The sequence below is a fragment of the Echiichthys vipera genome (genome assembly GCF_963691815.1).
Source record: "Echiichthys vipera genome assembly, chromosome: 17".
Classification (NCBI taxonomy): domain Eukaryota; kingdom Metazoa; phylum Chordata; class Actinopteri; order Perciformes; family Trachinidae; genus Echiichthys; species Echiichthys vipera.
In genome coordinates, this window is record NC_139842.1 from 22,975,020 (window position 1) to 22,997,203 (window position 22,184).

Consider the following 22,184-nt stretch of genomic DNA (forward strand, 5'->3'; position numbering starts at 1 on the left):
AAACAATGCCCAAACCTCTCTCCCCCACCCTTTGGAGCTCCCCTTGCATTTCTCCTTGTGTGTGTGTGTTTACTACACAGTATCACTGTTGACCAAGAGCATGTTGGCTGATGCCTACAGTTAGACTGGTGAACCTGTTTACTGCTGGAGAGACACCACAGAATGTGTGTGGCACATGGCATGTGATTGACTCACTCGTGTTTGTTTCTTTTTCACTCCAGTTGCTGCCTGATCTGCTCAGCCAGCCTAACTTTAACATGTCCCATTCAATGAGCTCTGTTTTGTATATAGTGCAAGAATTAGGTCTCTTGTGACATATCTACATTGTTTTACTGTTTACTATTTACTGTTACTGTCTGAAATTGTTGCTGATATTTACACCAAATAGGACATTTCATAACGTTACTATTTATGTTCAAATGCTCCACACAATACTCCAAATGTTTGATGTAACTGATTACCAAGGACTATTAAAGAAATTGTATTAATTTGACCAAGAAAAGTGACATCTTTATTTAATTTATATCTGTTTTTTATTTATAAATTTAACTTATCTTAACTGAAATGTGATATTCACATTTTCTAACATTTTAAATTAGTGCATCCTAAATTCAATTGAATTATTAATAGGCTACTTCTTAAAGTGAATGATCCCCTCCAGACATTTACATATATACAAATAGTCTGCTGGGAACAATAATGTGCATCTGATATGTTAATGTTTTTTGAATTCCTGAATCTATGCATATGCTTATTTAGTTCATTTCAGGTTTTCCTGCTGGAACAAAGATGTCTCCTATTTCACTGCAAGCCCATTCATCGTGGTGATGAAGCTAAGCACCACTTTTCTAAATCACACTTGTATAAATTGGAAATTGGACCAGGATTGGATTCCTACCTAGTTGTGATGTCACAGATCATGCTCGTAGGCAAGACCCTTAAAATCTGAATTTTAATGAATCTTTCCACTTTCAGCAGATAAATGTGAAAGCAGCCTTCTTGTGTCAAATTCTGCACAAATAATCTCATACAGGAAGAACAAGAAGACAAACTACTTTTGAATTCCTCAGACTTCCTGATTGCGAGATTTAATCTTATTCTACTGGAGTATTATATACATGCAAATCATTTGGCATTCCCATCAGCCAACTGTTCTTTGTATTGTGGACTGATAAGCGAATGTGAGTGTGCTAACATGCTAACCTAATATAGTGAACACCATTAAATTTATAGCTTAACATCAGCATGTAAGCCTTGTATTTGTAACTATGTACAAATGGTTAGACTTACAGAGCTGCTAGCATGGCTGTAGGCTCAAAGTCTTGTCTCAACATCATTTTATACTTGATGTGCCATGCATTGATTAAAGAAGTACTTTAAAAGCACACTTATTCAAAGCACATTCTGCAGAGCAGTCCCGCTCAGTGTTAGATTACTGGATCATTATTATGGATGCATTGAAAGTCATCATTTTAATACTGATATAGGTGCAGCTCATTTTTACTTTTTGTTGGTGTTTAATTTAAAAAACTATTATATTTTTTGTGCTTCGCATGGGAATTCCTTTTTAAAAAATATAACCAACAACTTTCTGTGTAGGATAAGTACATGTTGCACAGGCACACATTCATTCAATTTGTATTCCTTTGAATTTACAGGGTAACCTTTGAACTTTCAAACGTAGAAGTAAGAATAGAATAGAAATCCAAATTTGCTTCAGGTACTGCCTCCACAACCCACAACTTCCCGTCTCTTATATTTCCTGTATAACGTGTTTGTCTTCACTTGGTAAGTCCCATTTCATCATCAGGAAACAAGCTTTATGAGTCTCCGCTCAGCCTGCCGCTGACACTTAGTTCATGTGTGGTTCCAGTGCTAAGACAAATATTAGGTCACCATGATGGACCTTCTTACATTTAAGACGGAGAACCGTGAGCGTATACAGGCAGTGGAGAATTCTTTTGGTCCGGCAGGGGTGCCCCTGTCCAAGCCAGGTCGAGTTCTGCTAGGACAGGGCCGTCTGATTAAGCAGGGTCGTCGGAAGCCCCAGCCTAAGGTGTTCTTCCTCTTCAACGATGTGCTGGTGTATGGCAGCATCATCCTGAACGGCCGCTGGCACAAGAACCAGAAGGTCATCCCTCTAGGTGAGCGACTCGTCTGCTTTTTCGTGTGGCTGAGCAGAGCACTTGATCCAGTCATGTCCCCTGAAGAGTAGGATAATGATCTGAACTAGTACCAAAGCTCCATACAAGCTAGTGGCCAAGTATTTTATTGCTTTGGTTTTGTCTTTTCATGACTTTGCATTTATGTGCAGATGTTTTAGGCCTGCAACGTATCTGGTCTTTAACTGGTCTTCTTTCAAAGTACTATTTCCGGTCCAAGCCTCGTATTTCTACAATGCCGCAGAGCCGTGTTGCCCGTTGTTTGAGCAGATCAAACCAACAATAAAAAAAAATGAATTGCCATTTTACTGCTAAGATGAAGAGGTGTCTCCCTCAAGTAACCGTAAAAGATTAACAGGTTCGATGATTGTTTTTTGTTTTGCTCGACGGAGTGATTGGACCCGGACATAGTACTGTATTTTGAAAAGTTGTTACGTCAGATTCTCGTCTCCAGGTTCGTAAGCGGCGACCGGAAATCAACCACGAGACAGCGACTGTTCAGAAATTGACTGCAATGGTTACATTTGGTGTCAGTTAGGTTTAGGCAATTGAATGCAATTTTTAAATGCTTTGAACACCTCAAAATTCAATTCCATTCACCTTCACTGCATTGATGCACCTGAAGAAGGCGAATATCTTAACATCTCATACCTTAGCCTATAAAACAAAATTGTCTCGCTGAACTACTACTCAGAACTGATGTTCGTGTTCTAACTGTGTTAGCCATACCATAGTATCCATGTTTATGCCATCTTTTCTGTCATTTCAGAGGAAATCAAGCTGGAGGACATGGAGGACGGTGTGGGATTGAGTAACCAATGGCTGATCCGTACACCACGCAAGTCCTTTTTTGTGTCTGCCTCTTCATGCGATGAAAAGAGGGCCTGGATGGAGCGCATCGAAAAATGCCACTCAAACCTGCTGCAGGGCGGCAGCAGCCAACCTGGTTCAAACTTTGCTGTTGCCTGGATACCAGACCCGGCCGCATATAAATGCATGCGCTGCTTCGACAAGTTCACTGCGACCAAACGCCGACACCACTGTCGGAAATGTGGCTTTTTGGTCTGCAGTGCATGCTCCAAGCAGCGTGAGGTGATAGGCCACATTCACCCGACCAAGCAGTTGAGGATCTGCAGTCTCTGCCACACTCGGAATAAGGAAGATGAGATGTCTCGCCTGAGGGGAGACAGCACTGGAAAGAATAGCTCAGAAGAGGACGTTGAGGCAGCATCCAGTGATGAAGAGGAGGGAGAGGAAATGGGGCAGAACTTGGCTTACAGCAGCTGGCTGGATTCCCAGATGGGCACCTGGGGTAAAATGGGCACCTATGCTTACCCGAGACCGATGAATCAGCGGCCTGAGTAAGACTAACACATCAGGACTACAGTCTCTCAGATTAACAAAGAGCATTGGACTTTTAAAAGGATCCAAATGACACAAAGCTGATGCAGTTAAATGCAATAGAAGTGTGTTGGAAGATTGTTTCTTCAATATAGGCCCTTCTAAGAGAAGAGTGAGGGACAGAGTGGCGGAGCATAGATATGCCATTCGAACACGGAATGTGAATTCTCCCATGGCCAAACATTATACGGAAGCACAACACACAGACATTCATCTCTACCAGTGTCAGGTGTTGAGGTTCTTAGTGCTGATGTAAGGGTGAGGATAATTTCATGCCGTGAAGGACACCAGCTTTCCTGGCCTCAATGAAGCCTTTGACCTCTTATCCTTTAGTGATAAATATATTTTTGTTGTGAAATGATTAGACATCTTCAGATGGTTTTCGATATTATGTTTACGTCATTACTCACACATTTAAATTGGCTCTTTGTGTTCTATGTCTTTATATTCAGTTGGATAATTATTTTTTGGGTTTTGTCTGCACATTAGTTGCATTACTTCTTATGGTCTCCATTTTGTAATCCATGGTTTATGTTAGATTGTTATATTTGTATCTTGTTAATGACCAAATAGTCTGTCTATTGGCTCTGATTATGTCAGAAGTAGAATCTCCTCAGGACCCTGATGGTCCTCCTGCAGGCCTGGAGGAGCACTGCACAGATCTAAGGGTTCACAGCTGAACTTGATTTTACTAGAATTGCTTGGATGTGTCTCTCAGAGAGGCACAAGCCAACACACGTTGGTGTTTTTGAAATTGTACCCACTAAAATAAAAGGTTTCGACTTTTTCAAACCCAACTGAGTCCCTGCACGTTTTTCTTTTCGATCTGTTACCCTTTGGTTGGAGGGAGACCAGCAGCGCTCCTGCGATCCTCTTGTCTGTGTTAGAAGTCAATAGAGAAAATCCTTAGAAAGAGAATCATGTATTGTGTTTGTAAATACTTACTGATGTCGTTACTGCACTTATTTTAGTCAGTCACTGTTTACATATGGAAAAGCATTTGCACTTCATATTGGCTCTTTTACTTTGCTTTGAAATGATCTAAAAACATTAAAGCACTTACAAAAGGGGTAAAGGCTTTGTGTCTGTTGGGATGATCTGAGCATTGAGAGTCATGTTGGACGCACCCATTTAGTTATGATTCCAAACACACACACCCATTTTCATCTTCTACGCCTCCTCCAGAAAGCTCTGTAACTCACTGGGATGAGTGCTGTGAAACTCCAAAGTGTTATAAAATAAATAATTATGAAACTAATACAAATACATACATGGGACGCATAATATGTGAAATAACATAGGAATTTTAATATTTGAACCTGAACTCTCTAAACTCATTGTAAAATATGGATCCTTCTTATTTTCAAAATAGTGATTTTAGAGGACTTTTCTATTTCAAAATGCACTTTTTATTTCATGCCATGTTTCATGACGGCGATAAACACACCCCTTTAGAATAAGACAAGTATAAAATATAAGAATACAAGTTACAGTGCAGGAAATGAAGATTTATTTGATGTATTAGAGGGAGCAGGCAGCAGCAAAAAAACAGAAAAGTCTTCAGTTTAGCACGTCCTTGGCTTGCTTATATATTCATTAAATAGTTCCAGGAAGTTAATGAAACTGCACTGTTGTGCTTTTATGATGGTGGGCCTCCTGATCCACTCAACCATAAGAGCAGTGATCTGAGTGTGAAAGGAGGACTGAATGTAGATTAAGAATAGGCCTGGAACTGATGCTTTCCCAAGATTTTATGACAGATTAATTGAAATGTATTGAATGAATTGATTGTTTCTGAACATTGTTTTATCCACAGTTTATTTCCTCAAGATAATGTTTGGGATTGACATTCACAGATGTGAGGATGAGCCTTTTATGTTGCAAACCTGTGTGAGGAAGTGTGTTTTCGAGAGGCGGGGAGACAGGTGCTTTCTGTTGGGCGTGGATATCTCCGAGAGGAGGGCGGTTCACAGTAAAAATGCCCAAGGTTCTCGCATGAGAAATAGCTGCGTAATCTCTCATTGAATAGGTTATCATAACAAACTGGGATTACGTCTTCTTTGAGGTGTGCCCCTGGTCACTGCTTCTTTGATTCTGTTTAAAGGGCTGGTGCAAATACTTCACATGGTTATGACTTTTATAAACAACTGTAACAAAACAGAATCTTTTCCAGTTATGGGCGAGTCCATTTCTTAAATGTAGTGTCAAACCGGTTTGACTTCACCTCACACGACAACTAAATGTGGCCTATATTCCAGTAGACAGACACATTTGAAAACAGATGCATTCACCAGACCGTTCATTAATCCTGTAAACCTACGTGCACGATCTGCAGGATTGGAGCTGGTTTGAGTTATTTGGTTTCTTTAATAAAAATGCTTCGCCAGCCATGGTGTGTTTGAACAACTGGAGTACTGTCAGTGCTGCTGGTAAATGCAGGGGTTGTTTTTGGTGTACAATGACATACTTATTATACAGCTGAGACTCAAGTCTTTGTCTCAGGACTTTAATATATAAGTACAAGTCCATTTACTGAGACAAATACAACTTTAACTTTTAATAATGTACTTTTTTTCTATTAAACTGCTATAAACACGCTTTTAATCTAGCCGTTTTAAAACACCATCACACAGTGTATTGAACACCTAATCCCACCATTTTCAAGACATTTTATTCCTTTTAAAGGCATTTTTTATTCTATTTCTAAATCAAATTAGCCACATGTACTACTGTTTGTCACTTTAGTTCCTTTATTTATTTAGATTATTTGTGTGCCACCTCTTGAGTGTCATGTTTAATGCTCTTAATAGGTGTCATCTTTTTATGCTTTTAATGTAAAGCACTTTCAGCTGCATTTGTATTAAAGGTGCTCTACAAATAAAGTTTATTATTATTAAGATTTTTTTCTGCAACTGCATCTTAGATCCCTTTATTTGGTCAAATAAAGAAGAATGCTGATGCAAAAATGCAACTCTCTGACTCTGCTATTGCAAACACGTCCATGGTAGTTTTCCGTGGCGAGTGAATCAAGTTTGACTGTCAACAGTGACACCTGTTGGACAAAAGTAGTCATTGCGTTGTAGAGAACTATTAAAAGCAAAACCCACGATGAAGCTGTCAGTCATAATGAAGTGAATTCACCTCTCTCATCTAGAAGCGGGGATAACCATACATATACATGCTTCATTTCATAGGACCAGTGGTAATTGTAACATTGTTTACATTTTACGGCATAACTCATTCTGCAGAACAATTGTCCCGGTCAGTTTTTACCATTAAAAAGTTTATTTATCTCAAAAAGCAACACTTGGTCCTCCAGTTTTGCAGAGAAAGTCACATTCAAATGCACCAAATTTGGAGGTAAATGGTTTTCCCAGGATAGGAAAGGTTAGAAAAACTAGATTCTGAAAAGTAACTAAAGCAGTCAGACCAATGTAGTGGAGTAAAAACGGAGATGACGTGAAGCAGAAATATAAAGCTGCATTACATGGAAGAGCTCAAGTAAAGTACCTTGACCTTTAACTTAAGTACAGTGCTTGAGTTAGTATATTCAACTTTGCCAGAACATGTTTGAATTGATGGAAAAAGACAGAGACATTTCACTTTCACAAACTCTTTATTTGCTCATAACGATATTTTCAAAGTGAACTTCATTTTATGAAATGCAACAATACTGGTCAACTCAAAATAAGTCCAAAGAGCATAAAACATTTTACAACTGTGAAAGCTTTCATCAGTTCTCAGTCTGGCGTTTGACATCTGATTGAGTGAATGGAGAACAGAAAAGTTGATTTCATTTTCCATTTTGTTTAGTTTTTTATAATCCAACACAAGCAGCTGATTTTGGAAAAGTCCTTACGCAAAACAATCGTTTGACTTAACAGTAGAAAAAGTGCTGGGTGGTAACTCGCAGTCTGCAGTGGGAGAAGGGGGCAGCGGGGAAGCGGTGTCGCCCGCGGCGGTTTTAGGCAGTTGCATTTTTGGAGGACAGTTCTTTGCTTTTGTGGGAAACGTTCGGCAGGAATCAGGGTGGTTACAGCGCAGCCGTTTAGAAGCGTCTTTCTGCTGCGATAGCTTTTTAAACTGCTTTTCAGCTGCATCCATCTTTTCCTGGAGAACTTTTGACAGATTTTTCAAGGACAATAGTCTCGATTTCAATCTCCTTGCCTGCTGGTTTTTTAACTTGAGTTTCTTGCGAACTATAACAAGCTGAGCGTATATTTCGCTTTCTTGCCGTTTGAGTGTCGAGGGAGACTCGGAACCAAGCTGATCCTGTACTGCATTTGCTTCCCTTCTGAGTATTGCGGGGGACTTGGAACTAACATAGTAGGCATGATCGAGAATAATTGTCCGTGGGTCTCCACTTGCATTGGCCTCAAGCCGAACCATGTCCCCATTAAGGACACACACAACCTCATTGGTCTCCTCGGCAGTCACTTGACTCACACTGGCATTGTTAGCATCAGCAGAAGGAATGCTACCATGGCATCCTTTGTCAATTTTGGTAACGGCCTCTTCGTCCAACATAGAATACAACTGTGCAAAGTGTCCAGGGTCGGAGGTAGAGACTGGACCGTTACTTTCATCTATTTTTCCACTTAACCGGCTGGTCCGCGTGGTCCTGGCACGTGGTTTATTTTTCAACATATGTGCTGGAAAGTTGAAAATGGTAGGCACACCAGTGTCCTTCAGCTTCCTCTTGCCCTAATGGTAAATACAGAAAACATTTTTTTATTTCAATTTATGGTTTATTTTTGCCAGTGGAGGACTTTTTCAGGGTGGTTATCCTAAGGTTGAATATGTAGAATCTTTATTAAAAGATATAGGTTTTAAATATAATGCACCCACGGGGCGTTTTGAGGGTACAGAATTAAAGTATTGCTTTTCCGTAAAAAAAATTGTTTTGAATTAATATTTGTAATTTTTTTAACAGGTTTGACAATGACTTTCTGTCACATTCTGTTGCCATAGTAGCAGCCAATAGCGTTGGGCATTGCTGGTTGCCAGGGTTGTCTGTTGTTGGGTGCAGCTACTGTAGACTGGCACTGGGTGAAATGGAGTTTTCCAATCCTGCAGCTGCTTCGGAGCCACAGTGAAGGGGGCGAAATTTGTCCCAGCAGCTGAGTGAGCCGAGACAGGCAAAAACAGGGCTATATAGGCCGAGCACTCACTCCATGGACTGAGAGAAAGGAGAGAAACGCCATTCAAACGCACGCCCACATGGCTACGGTTCTCCTTGATCGCTAACATCACTTTCATCTGTACTTAGCTGGAACGGAGACTTTAGAATAGAAATACATGATATACAAAAGAAAGCCACACATTTTGCAAACATTTATTTTTAAAAAAAATATTAACATTATACAGGAGCACTGAAATCCTAATGACATTACACTTGCATGTGCACAAAATTTTGGAAGATGTTATGAAGTCAGTGCTGAGTGAATCACGATAGGGGAGGCAGCCCTGAGAAAGGGCAGTGTGCAGCTCCAGGAAGGAAAAAAGGAAGTGCCACAGGAAAGGGCTGCCTGATGGCAAGGCAGAGCGTTGGATTTATATCTAGCATATAGTCAAACTGACATTGATTTCAATAAGGTTGGTCTTTTTTTAAAGAGATGAAATCCTGTCTGCTTCTCTACTGTAGGTAATACGCGGACTATGGATAAGTACTACATTACTATCGCTTTAAGAGGACTGTCTGCAGTGGAAATGTGAAATGTTTTTACTTATGGTTCTAAAGGTACTATAGCGAAAGTGTTTGATGGAAATGAAACTTGACACAAAGCTATGTGATACCGACTGCATTATACTTCTGGCTCAGTAGCCTTTTAAGAAGTTGGAATCAAACATCTTACGCAGAGATAAACAAAACATCCATTTTGGACCCATCAAAATGTTTTAAAGAGTTCCTTATTTTTCAAGGAAAAAGTGATACTTTTATTCTGCAACTTTCTAAAAGCTCTGTGGATAATTTTATTTAATTATTTGTCTGCATAAAAATGTTACCCATAACACCTTTAAATTGAGACTTTAATGGAAACTACATTTTTATTACTACTGGGAGTAAAGTACCAAAAAAGGTACCGTTGAGTACCAGTGTTGAATTCCAGGTGGCACTAGTGTACCCAACCCTAGTGATTTTGAATTAGGAGTGCAAAAGATGTATCCGTCTACCTTGCTGTCTATCAAGAACTGATCCTCCTCAAAGTGCATACTGCACAGACGTGACGATTCAGTCGGGGACCAGTTTATTCTCTTCATGTTCCAATACCATCGCCTCAGTCTTGCAGAATCTCCGAAAGGAAATCTGTTAGAAAAAGAAAAACATTTACTGTACTGTCCCTGGCAGGTTGTTTAAAAATATGCACATACGCACAGACACATCGTAAAACTATGCAAGAATTAGCACAAAAGAGCAGTTTAATTGCTGCCACTGAGTGCTCCAACATTCACTGCAAGGGGGGACTCATGTACCACTCAAAGCGACCGGCAGTGTTTTAATACAGAAATTATATCAAACACTCAATATGGCAACACATTAAAAATAACACACCACAATAAACACTTAACATAACAATAACATAAGCAGTACACCAGACTGTGCGAGCATATTGGATTATTCTGTAATCACAATATTTGGATCAGCAACATTAAAAAAAGTCTGCCAGTGCAGCTTGTGAAATATGAACTGTCCATAAAATCACAAAATACTGTGTGCAATTTAGGTTTTTTTGGAATTTAGTATAATCTTGAGTTTTCTATGCATATATATTTGTCCTGCATCCCCTGAGCACAAACCACCAGGTTCACTTCCTGATATGTAATCTGTTTCTATACCTGGTAGAAAAGTTCATTCTAATGCTGACTCTGACTGATGTCTACACAAGGCTACATGGACCAAACTAAGATCTGAGTGTGACTACTTTTTTCACCTGTTTAAACTGAGCTATACAACAGTACTACTTAATGTCAAGGTAGAAAGTAAATGTTACTATTGTAGCATTTGTCATGCATGCGACTCTTCACTCTAGAGCAGGGGTGTCAAACTGATCCAGTAAAGGACTGCTGTGGCTGCAGGTTTTCATTCCAACCAAGCAAAAACACACCTGGTCCAACAAATCAACTGTGAAGGCAGTTCAGGTGATGGAGTTAGTCGAGTCAGATGTGTTCTTGCTTGGTTGGAATGAAAACCTGCAGCCGCAGGTTGCTGTGCAAACTGGATCAGTTTGACACATGTGCTCTAGAGTCTAGACATTACAAATCAAAGGCTGGTTAATCCAGGGTCTTCACTATTTTAACAACATTTAAGTTTAAACTTGACGTTAACCTAAACCAGGGCTGTCTAACCCTGCTCCTGGAGGGCCGCTGTCCTGCATGTTTTAGGATTCTCTCTGCTCCAACACACCTGCATCTAATGATCTGCTCCTTATCAAGCAGCTGAAGCCTGTCACAGGTTTGAAAATCTTTAAAGCAGGGAGAAACCTAAACCATGCAGGACAGTGGCCCTCCAGGAGCAGGGTTGGGCAGCCCTGACCTAAACTGTCACAGCGTTGTAATGCAAGCACAGATATGTATGGACCTTTCAAAAGATGCAAACATAAACAATCCAAAACAGTCCCATTTTATTTCCTCTTCCTGTATATATTTCCCTGCATATGAAATCTGTTTCCATACTTGGCACAAGGCTACATAGGACTTAACTTGCTGCCAGCTGCCAACAGGAAAGAGACTAGGACACAGTTTGAATGTTTATGTTTACAACTTTGAAAAAGTCTGTAGGATCATTGTAATACGCGTTAAGCAAGCTGTCTGGAAAGAGATGCTGTTCTTAACAGTGTGGGATTGTGTGGATGTCTGAAACCCTCCCGCTGTACTAACAGGGCTCAGCCACAGCAGCGGGGCTATTCCCATCCTGTAGCCTGAGCCTACACACAACACACGTTAAGTTGACCCACAAAACAAGGTGGTTGTGCACCGTTGGTTCAATTTTTGTCAGGTTGACTGAATAGCTAACTCCGCTTTCCACAACATTACCGCACGGGTTAAGACTTCCACGGACCCTGCCTCCTTAAACACGGGTTACGAGCCTGACGGGGCTTGGTACCGTTAGCATAGCTAAAGCTAAGTTGTCAGCTAACTGTTAGCTAGCTTGGTTAGCAAAGTGCCCCGCAGCCTCGTTCACGTTAACTTATTTTGGCCAGCGAAAAACGTCTTACAGCGGTACTTACCGGTGTAAACTAACAGTCGACCCCTTGGTTTGTCTGTGGTAACAACCGAACGCAGAACAAGACATGTTTGATCGACCAAAATGCTCCAATAACTTTGGTGAAGTGAAAACACAAAGGTTCTCCTGGCTCTGAAAAGTGAAGCCAATGCGGAAGTGCCTCCACTGGTTGCAAAAAGAAGTCCGACTGTATACAAGTGAATGGGCAAATGCCCTTACTTCTCACTTTATTACCTCAGTAGACATTTTCCTAATGACTTTATTGTCTCAATTTTTAATTTTAAGTCTTTTCAATACATGCACGATGTTCATTTTGTTAACCACTGTCCATTATAGTGTAAAATATGTGATACAGCAGAGTTGGGGCTTTGTGATAGAGAAAGAGAGAGAGAGATAGATGCAGAGGAGAGGTTTAAAGCATACAAGCGTTTTATTTTGATGGCTAAACAGCACCATCTCACACGGTTACACCCCTCTCGTCCCCCTTCACCTCAATGATCGCTCAAGTAAGATCAAGAGCAAGATCAAATGCAATTCAGCACAAACTCACTTTCTCACACCTTTCGCCAGCCTACCCTACAGACATTACTGCATCAACTGCTTAAATTTCCCATTTCATTCAGGAGACCTTCTATAGGCAAATGTTCAACATTCATTACAATAATATAGTATATTTTGTGATGAAGAAACAAGAGCACGAGAGGACAGGATTATGAGAAGACTCTCAATGGGGAATCAGTTCAACACTGCAGCTGAAGTTGCTCACCAGTTCATTGCTGAACAGGGCAAGGATCTGTCTCTGCACACAGTGTCTTGTCGTTTATGACTTTTTGGACTGAAAGCCCACTCTGCAGTGACCAAACCTCTCATCAGCAGAAAGAATAAAAAGGCGAGACTTGCCTTTGCCGAGGAGCATGTTGTGTTGACAGAGGAGAACTGGTCCAGAGTCACTTCAATGATGAGAGGACGTTCAGTTTATTTGGGTCTGATGGAAACATTATGTTGGGCGTAGGACTGAGGAAAGACTGAACCCAAAGTGTGTAAAGAAGTCAGTTACATTTGGAGGAGGAAGTCTCATGGTTAGGAGGATGTTTTCTGCTGCAGGAGTTGAGTCTCTTGTACAGCTCCATGGCAGGTAAATGCAAATGTTTATGTGAACCTCCTTCAGCAAAATGCAATACTTCACTGCAACTGTCTCCCAATCAGCTGCAATTGTCATGCAAGGCAGGTTACGCAGTTCCTTGAAGCTCAGAATATTGAAACAATGAAATGTCCAGCCCAGATCTAAACCCCATAGAGAATCTCTGGAAAATCCTCTGTGACAATGTAATGTCTAAGAAACCCACTCCAGTCAGTGAACTGTGGAAGAGACTGAGTCAGAATGTACCACGTCTTCTCATTTTCATCACTGTATTTTCACACAATAAAGGTTTTTGTTGAAGTGCCTTGGTTATTTAAAAAAAACATGCAAGTACAGCAGTGGTATAGCCACAGCGGATATTTATCAAAACTTGAATTGCATAAACTTGGTCTGACTGGAAAGACTCGTGTGGATTAATTAACCCAACTGTGGGATGATGTTAGTCCTCATAGTAGTCATTACATTGTAGTGAGAACATCTTTTGAAACTTGAGCTCACTGTATAAAATGAGCTGTTGTGACCTCTAATATGCAGTGGTCCTGCATGACGCTTCCTGCTGCTATTATCACTGTTACTCATATATATTATCATTAGTCAGATAAACTATAACATTTGTAGCCATAAAAACACCATCAGTGGTATGTCTCGCTGTATCACAGCTGTTGTTACCACTACTCATCATTGATCATGTTTACCACCATAATTATCATTGTAATATTCTACCACCTTAGCTGGGCTTGTTTATTATTCTACTATATTAACTACCATAACATTTAAGTCATATTCAAATACCTATAGATATTAAATATAGTTAATGTTAGTTTTGTGGTTGCTTGCATCTCTGAAAGTGTATTTTTGTCTGACTTTGTCTCTCTCTGTCCATCTGTCTGTCTTTTCTCTCTTTCTCTCTCCTTTTCTTCCTCCCCAACCGGTGTAGACAGATGTCCGTCCTCCACAGAGCTTGGTCTGTCTGACGTTCCTGTCTGTTAAAGGGAAGGTTCTAAACGCCACTGTGTGCATAACGGTGGAATTGTTGGGTCTCTGTAAATCATAAATTCATAGAGTGTGGTCTATACCTACTCTGTAAAGTGTCCCGAGATAACCTTTGTTAAGATTTGGCACTGTAGATAAAATTGAATTGAATTGAATTAATATAATCACAGCCTCCTGAAACATTACAACTACAAACTAGAGACCTGGAGCAGTCAACAAACATATTCACTCTAGATTTACAACTGAGGGGCAACCTGTATTACAGTTTAGAAACAAAACCGTGTCTTCTAATATTGGTGTTCATCTATTAAAACTCCAATAAAATAGAGCAACTTCCACCCACTATTAAGAGTAAGTCCATTCGTAGAAGAAGTGAGAAAAGGATTCAATTTCTGTTTTACAGAAAGAACGCACTGGAGAAGTATCTGCTTAAACATGTTATGATTTATTACAAGGGTAAAAATCTATGTAATGTCTTCATGTGGACTTTTATTTTATTTAGAATGAGGAATATATTAGGTAAATCTTCATCATCAAGGTGATTATTACACATACAATCTGAAAGTTTTTTGCCACCAATTTAGTCCACTATTAGTTCCATAGTCTTTGTGGTGTTCAGTGACAGGTTATTCTCTCTGCTCCTCCTCCCTGTATGTTGACTCCTTTAAAGTTTAAACCATATATCATAAAAGCTGGCTGCACTTTACTTGTAGAGCCGGTGTAATCTCCACTAGAGACACAGGGAATTAAAAAAAAAAAAAATCAATGCCCTTTTTTGGTAGGAGGAAATGATGCGGAGTAAAAGTCTGACAAGATGGCGGCTCCCAGAGGCGAGTACAATTGGCTCAAGTTGAGAGAACAGGCCTCGACGGAGAGGCTACGTCCATTTTTTAATACAGTCTATGGTTCAGACAGACAGAATGAGAAAGTTTGTGTTTTTTGAACATGAAAGCATGTAAACATGTTCTAGTAGAAACACAAAATACAAGCATGAACCTAATAAAAATGAGCATGTCTCTCCTTTAAAAACGAGTAGAATTTCCTCATCCCATAAAGAAACACGTGATCCTTCAGTTTTGTAGAAACCTTCACATCCAAAATCCCCAAATTTGGAGATAAATGGTTTTCACCAGAAAAGTATTATGAAAAGTACGTAAAGTAAAGTACCTCAAATTAGGACTTATTGGTAAGTACAATACTTGAGCATACTTACGAGAGAGTAGACAGGAAATATGAATTTGCAAAACCACTTTATTTGCTCAAATAAATATTTCAAAGCAAAATACATCAAATTAAATTAATTCCAACCATACATAAATCAAAATGAGAAAAAAAACAAAAGCTGAAATCAGATTTCACTCTGATGTTTAACATTGTAATGAAAATGATCTTTGCATCACAGTCTTTGCTTAACCCAAGAGAAAATATAAACATTTTAAAAAAATTTAGAAATTTCGGTTGCATTTATAACCCAAAACAACCGGCAGATTAGAAAAAAGTCTTGCTAAACAAGACAAACATGGCTTAAATCGGTCATTTCATCATGTTAAACCAGTCCATCATCGTGTGCAGCAGTTCAGTGTGTGTAGTGGCTGTCTCCAGTCCCTGAGCGTGTGGCTGATGACGCTGACAGATGCCAGACCAGAGTGAAACCTTTGTGGAACGTTTCCAACTCTTTAAACAGTCCATTATAAAAACTTAAAAGATGCCCAGCTTGCGTTCACTCAAGTCCATTAAAAGCAGAGATTCGGTAAGAACTGGTCTCCAGACCAGGGGTTCATCTAAATATCCCTCCTCGGTCCCTCTTTATACACTCTCAGTGTCACTGCACAAGACCAGAGCCACAGAACACAAGAACACAAAGGCGTCCAGCGTCTGCCACGAGTTCTGGTGTTCAACTTGGTCAAAAGCCCTTTCCTTGACTTCCCAGCTCAATGAACTGGAGAGGTCCAAAATGTCCCGAACATGTTGTCAGATATCAGCCTGCTGGGCACACAACAAGTCTAGTCAACAAGAATGACATGCTCCATCACTTTTCTCAATCTTGTAGCCAACACCTTGGACAGAAGCCCATAGTTCATACAAAGAGAAGCCACTGGCAACCAGTTCTTGAGAAAGGTGAGGACCTCCCTCCTGCAGCTCACAGACAGACGCCCATTACTCAGTCTCTGAGAGCACTTAACAAGTCTCCACCAATCACAGGCCAGAAAGTCTTAGAGCAGTCTGCAGGTGGTCTTTCTCCTGTCCAGGCTCTGCATCTCCTCAGTAGAGAGCTGTGCCTCCAGCTCTGGCCTGGCCTCCAGTCCTGTTGGGTAGGCCCTCGTAGAAAGGCTGTTCCCCTTCTGCTCCCTCCTTTTTGTGCACACTGACGGATGTCAGCAGCGTCCTGCAGCAGCTGCCTAGTGTCTGACCACAGGTGCCTGAGCCTCCTCTGTCCATTCTTTTGTTCCAGACTGATAAAAAAGTGAGAGGGAGCATCCAAAACAGGAGTGAACCAGAGGGCCCTGAGCAGAAAAACCCAGCAGGTCAGATAGAGCTGACCCTTTTTTGAACTTGAACTCGTTCTCGTTCTCCTGTGGAGTCGGCTCACTGCAGCAGCTCCACCACTTCTCTCTCCAGAGTTCTCATAGACCTGGCTGTGGGCCATGTGACACTGAGAGTGTAATGTAGGAACACCTGTTTTATTTGACCTTCACCAACATCCATTCACTGTTGTAAACAACTGTACTCATACTTCGTTTTCCTGTAGTCATTCCATAAGAACTTAAAAGCGTGTTTAAAGCATTATCAGACAGAAGAGACATTTTAATGCCAGCGGGCACTATTACATTTCACACTTCTATAAAAAAAGACTGTAATGCAATGATCTGATATAACAACTGGGTTCATTAAACATCGGAATACATTACATTTTTCAAATTCTGCATTTATTTTCAACAACCATCCTTAAATAAAGTCCCAAATAGCACAAGAAGTATGCAATAAGAAAGAAAGAAAAAAAGCTAATAAAAAGATGCTAGTAACTCCATAATTATTACTGCTCTTATAATTTAAAAAAAAAAACAACTGCTGACAGAAAAGCACTTGTATTCTGATGAAAAGTAATAATTAGCCTTAGTCAAACTGCAGAGAAGCTTTTGCACCATACATGTTAAAAAACAGAGTTGTTTTTTTTCTATTGCCATTTAAGGAACAGGAAATGTATTTTCTTTACCATTAAATGTAAAACAATAAAGCAGAATGTCTTTTTTACTGATAACAATGTATGAAGCCATAGAAGTACTAGCCTGGAAACCAGAGGAATCTGCCAAACTCATGTTTCCTTTGTTTTGGCAGATAGGTCTGGCCCCTCTCTCATTCAGACAGATGTATAGCTATTATGGCCCTGTGTGGACCAATCACATCAGTTTATCTCATGTGGGGCGGGTTTAAGATGATGACTGACTGAGTGTCTCCTAACAGACCTGCAGACTGGACGAGACACTGTCACTGACACTGTCTGTTAGGACCTGCAGACTGTAGGAGGCACTGATCAAACATGACTCAATATTCTGTGACTGTGCTCTCCTCTTTCTCACATGGAATGTTTCCAGAAGTGCATTTTAGTGTACGGTTTAATACCGTTTAATTTCAGAAAGTTTCTGACCCGACCGCTTTTGATTTCCACTGAGCAAGCACCGCTGTTTCATGGCTCTGATTTAGGCCTATCCAATTGCGCCCAGAAGCATTTTGCTCTGCACTGTTGATAATGAACATGAACTGAGAGGACCAAGTCTAATACGCATTGCCATTAGTTTGGTGATGCCCGGCTATAAAGGTACCATAAAAAAATAATAATCATTAAAAATAAAACAAACATTATATATAAAAGAGGAATTAACAAAATAATTTAAAAAAAAAGTATCAGTATCAAGACATGAAGAACCTCTTCTTTGGCATCACCCAGAGATGCAGGTGGAAGGCTGGTGCCAGTCCGGAGAAGACCGACAAGAATTACATGTCTCTGAACGATGTTATGGCTGAATATGTTCAAAGTTTTAATGGCAGCTTAGTTCATCCTAAGGTTTGAGACAGATGGGTTTATTTTGGCATGATGGATCTTATTTCTAGGGAAAATGATATGTTTAAAACGGTTTAGCTGAATCCATTAAAGCCTAACTTCAACATGTCATGTCTTTTTGCAGTGTCATGCCTTATGTCTTATTCCCTTACACCACATGGTCTTTCGCACTCTCTCCCACCATGTGAAACGAAGCTGTAACAAATTATAAATAGTTTAAAATGTTAGAGTTCATCATTCTCAATAACTGCATCGGTTTGCTGTTCCAAGAGCATCACTCATTTAGAGACAGGTTGTTCCTGAGGAAATTTGCATTTGCAGGTTGCCTTTTTGTGCCTTTCATAGTGACCTAAGTAAACTAAGAAACTGTTAACATGAATAGACTTGACCTTCTTCCCCTTAGCTGCATCTAAACTGTCTCACACACTGTCGCAATCATGATTAAAAAAGGTCCTCGACTTATTGCACCTTACCTCAGTTACTTTTACATTCCTGCAATGCACCCAACTGTTCATCTAATGCATTCAACTTTTTCTGAAGACCCCTTGTCAGACTTTTCAAGGACGAGACTTTTGACTTCATTTTTCTTATCTGCTTACACCTCAACCTAAGCTTCTTGTGAGCTACAGTGAGCTTATCTTGTACTCTAGTAACTTTATGTTTGAGTAATGCGGGAGATTCTGAAATAACATACATGTGATCAGAGGACACAGGTTCTTGCAGTGGTTTGGTGCAGAGGTAGCTGTGATCATGCAAAAGTGTTTGCGAGTCTCCGCTTGTGGTGATGCACTCATCGGCCTCTTGCTTCACATTGTTAGGATCAACAGGAGGAACAATAACACTACATGCTTCGTCAGTGTCGCTGACGAAGGATGTCACTGGATAAAAAAGTGCAACGGGTTTAGGGTCAGAAGAAGAATCTGGACAGTCACTGACCTCCATGTTTATAGCTACCAACCTGATCTGAGTCATACCGGGAGTTTGTATATTTTCAAACAAACTTACTGGAAAGGTGAAAATGGTAGGCACAGCGGTGTCCTTCAGCCTCCTCTGGCCCTAATGGTAGATACAGAAAACATCAGTAGGTAGATTGTGATACATAGGATAGAATTTCTCTTTCTTTCTTTGGCAGTTTATCATTTACTTTGTAATTTACTTTTTATGGTTTGGTTATCTTAATACTCACATGTTGAATGAATCTGAAATGAAGTCACCTCATGATAGGATTTGCATTTGAGCCACTTTCAATACTAAGTCTGGTAGATTTACATTTGCTGTGTACTTTGTGCATATTTGTTTACCTTTTTGTCTGTGAATAACTGATCCTCCTTAAAGTGCATATTGCACAGACGTGAACATTCAGATGGAGCCCAGTTTGTTCTCCCCACATTCGTCAACCATTGCTTCAGTCGGTCAGGCTCACGGAAAGGAAATCTGTTTGGAAAATAAAGCGTTTACTGTTGAGCATTTAGACTCTACATTCCAGAATGGTCAATATTAACAGTTTACACTAACAAGGTACCACATCTGCAATGACAATTATAATTGTTTGTTTATTTAAGAAGGGACAGAACACATTAATTTAATGTGAACACTTGAGTCCATCATTTAAATGTGCCAAATGTAGCCTTAAAGGTTCATTTTCATCTGTAGTCCCTGGCAGGTTGATGGTTTGTTAAAAAAACTATTAAAAGAAAACATACTAAAGCACAGATAAATAGAAAAACTATGCAATAATTAGCAGGCAGGAAACCAGCAGCTATTAGCAAACAAAAACAAATAAAAAGGCTGGCACCAATATCTAGGGTGAATCATGTAACATAGCAATACACAAAGCACACAAAAACATGTAAGTGGAGCTATAAACCTCAATATCAGATTCCAGCATGGGAGAGACTTGGGTCCACACTAAGAACAGATCGGATCGAGCAAAAGGTAAATAAAAACATTTTATTTCGCTGTAGGTCTCTCCATAACTTGTTATTACAATATCTGAACCGGTCGGCTGCAAAAACAAAGCACTTTCAGTGGACGTTTAATTCCCAATTGCCTGTTTTGCAGCTACAGCGCTCTTGCTCAATACTGGACCAGTTTCCGAAAAGGTTGTCCAAATTAGTCACTTAGACACAAAAACATGAGAAAATATGGTATAAAAATGCTGATTAAAGCTGTATTAAAAAAGGAGCATCCCGCAAATAAAAACAGAGTGAGAATCTCTGGGGGTTGGGGTCTTTGCTGATCCTTTGGGCCTTTTTCCTACACACCTGGGTGTAGAGGCAGCTCCACCCTGGTGATGTGCTGAGCAGTTTTCACCAGCCGAGGGCAGTGCAACTGCCACGATGCTGGCTGGTCAGGATACTCTTGATGGGGTACCTGTAGAGTATTCTGGAGTCCATGTTGAACTTTCCCAGCCTACAGAGGTAGAGGAGCCACTGTCTTGCATTCTCGATGATGATGTGTGTAGTGAGTCGGTTGCTGCATTCCAATAAAGGGTTCAACACGCCCTCGTTCATTTCCCCTCAGCACTTGCTCTTGGGGGAATCCCCGCCGCCATCATAAGTGTCGTTCTGATGGTCTAATAAACTAAAGTGAAATTGATGAGATCCACCCTTGAAGGGCTGAGTGTTCGAGTGAACAACGATGGTCACTCCAGAGGTCGATATCACCCACAATGCATTGCAGTTATGCATTTGGTGGAAGAGAATACATCCATGGGTAGGAGGCTGGAATGGACGTAAAACTCTGTCATTACTCACCACTTAAGAACAATATGCATAAATTGAGCAACTTTATATCATAAAAATTCACTGTCTAACATGATTTTCGGTATTCTATGTATATTATCTTATTATAAGTCCGTATTCTTACATGTTTAGGCTGATCAATCACCTATTTAGCAGATAGTTTCTTAAGACAATCTCATTCATAGCTTCATATTTTACTGAAAAATGACTAGTTGCACTAAATATTTAGTCTACTTAGTTTACATAAAGCTACACACTCGACTTGTTTTTTCTTCTCAACATTATCTGTAAACCCATAGAATAAATGTTATTTTGCCATATATCGTAGCTATATTTATGCTGATAATCATGATACAGATCACAAACAGAAGTTTCTGAATCAAAGACGGGTGCTGTTGTTTACAAAGTGTAGACGGTGCAGACGTGTTGCAATCATCCATAGGAAACACCATCTCATTAAAATGATTCTAAAGCTATTTTTGATTCTTTGTAAGAAGCAGTAGAGCGCTAAACCTACACCTGGTGGTGGATCCATGATAGTTTGGGCTGAAGTGAACGAGGGCAGGTGAGTTTCATATCACACTCTGCCCAGTTTCCCTCTGCTCTCCAAGTGGCCTCCGTGTGACTTGTGCTGTTACATAATAATATAAGGGCTGAGGGGAAGGGAAGGAGGGCATGTTGAACCACAACACAGGTCAGGTACTCACTGGAACCTGAACCTGCTGACTCTCCACTACAGTCCCATGGATGGAGATGGGGGCATGTCCCTTCCTTTGTCGCTTCCTGTAGTCTACAGTCAGCTCCTTTGGTTTAAGTTGAGACGGAGGAGGTTGTTGTCTGGCACCAACATACCAGGGCTCTGACCTCCTCTGTAGACAGAACCTAATGGTGTTGGAGCTGTGGGTGGCCACGCATTCGTGCGTGAACGGAGTCCACGAGAGAGCTGAACATGCTGCACCCCCACGGTCAGTGGACAATAAAGGTTACCAGCCCGGGGTCAGGTAGGTAGGTAAGTAGTTTACTTACTACATGGTGCATTCGTAATTCACGTTTACTGTGGTGCTAACTTTGAGTTGCAAAAAACAGGCTTAAAACCAAAACGAAATGTACTCACCGGAAAAAACTCACATCCGCCCCCTTACAGGCTCTTCTAGTGCAACCCAATGCCGAACAAGACATTTTAGACCAACAAAATTGCTCTCTTTCGAAGAAACACCTTTTCACACACCAACACCACAGTGCAAAGGACGTGCCTTGCTACCACTTAACAATACTTATCAATACAAATAAAGATATCTAAAATCTACTGTTTTGCTCTTCTTCTGCTTTTCGGCATAACTCAATTCTAACACAATGTTTACAAAGGCTGTCAGCGCCTTCATCACTTTCTAGTGACGCGTTTTGATGACGTTGTTTTAGCGTCTTCCGCTCTTGCTCGAGGCGGCAGTAAACATGGCGA

At 40.4% G+C, this 22,184-nt stretch overlaps 2 protein-coding genes across 3 annotated transcripts; one reads left to right on the top strand and one right to left on the bottom strand.

The window, feature by feature from the left end:
- Positions 1-1,846: 1,846 nt before the first annotated feature.
- Positions 1,847-4,534, top strand: LOC310959690 (pleckstrin homology domain-containing family F member 2-like). Its single transcript, XM_083931140.1, has 2 exons — positions 1,847-2,144; positions 2,932-4,534. The coding sequence occupies exons 1-2, from the start codon at positions 1,898-1,900 to the stop codon at positions 3,525-3,527; spliced, it is 843 nt and encodes a 280-aa protein (XP_083787266.1). The 5' UTR covers positions 1,847-1,897; the 3' UTR covers positions 3,528-4,534.
- Positions 4,535-7,196: 2,662 nt separating this feature from the next.
- LOC310959553 (uncharacterized protein) lies at positions 7,197-21,949 on the bottom strand. 2 transcript variants are annotated; one of them, XM_083930935.1, is made up of 5 exons: positions 21,840-21,949; positions 19,283-19,415; positions 18,987-19,037; positions 9,738-9,870; positions 7,197-8,267 (listed from the first exon to the last, which is right to left on the bottom strand). In XM_083930935.1, exons 4-5 carry the CDS (start codon positions 9,822-9,824, stop codon positions 7,419-7,421), a joined length of 936 nt encoding a protein of 311 aa, XP_083787061.1. In that variant the 5' UTR covers positions 9,825-9,870; positions 18,987-19,037; positions 19,283-19,415; positions 21,840-21,949; the 3' UTR covers positions 7,197-7,418. The 2 variants fall into 2 exon arrangements, with proteins under 2 accessions (XP_083787061.1, XP_083787060.1); XM_083930934.1 differs by lacking the exons at positions 18,987-19,037; positions 19,283-19,415; positions 21,840-21,949 and adding an exon at positions 11,792-11,921.
- Between the last annotated feature and the right edge of the window lie 235 nt (positions 21,950-22,184).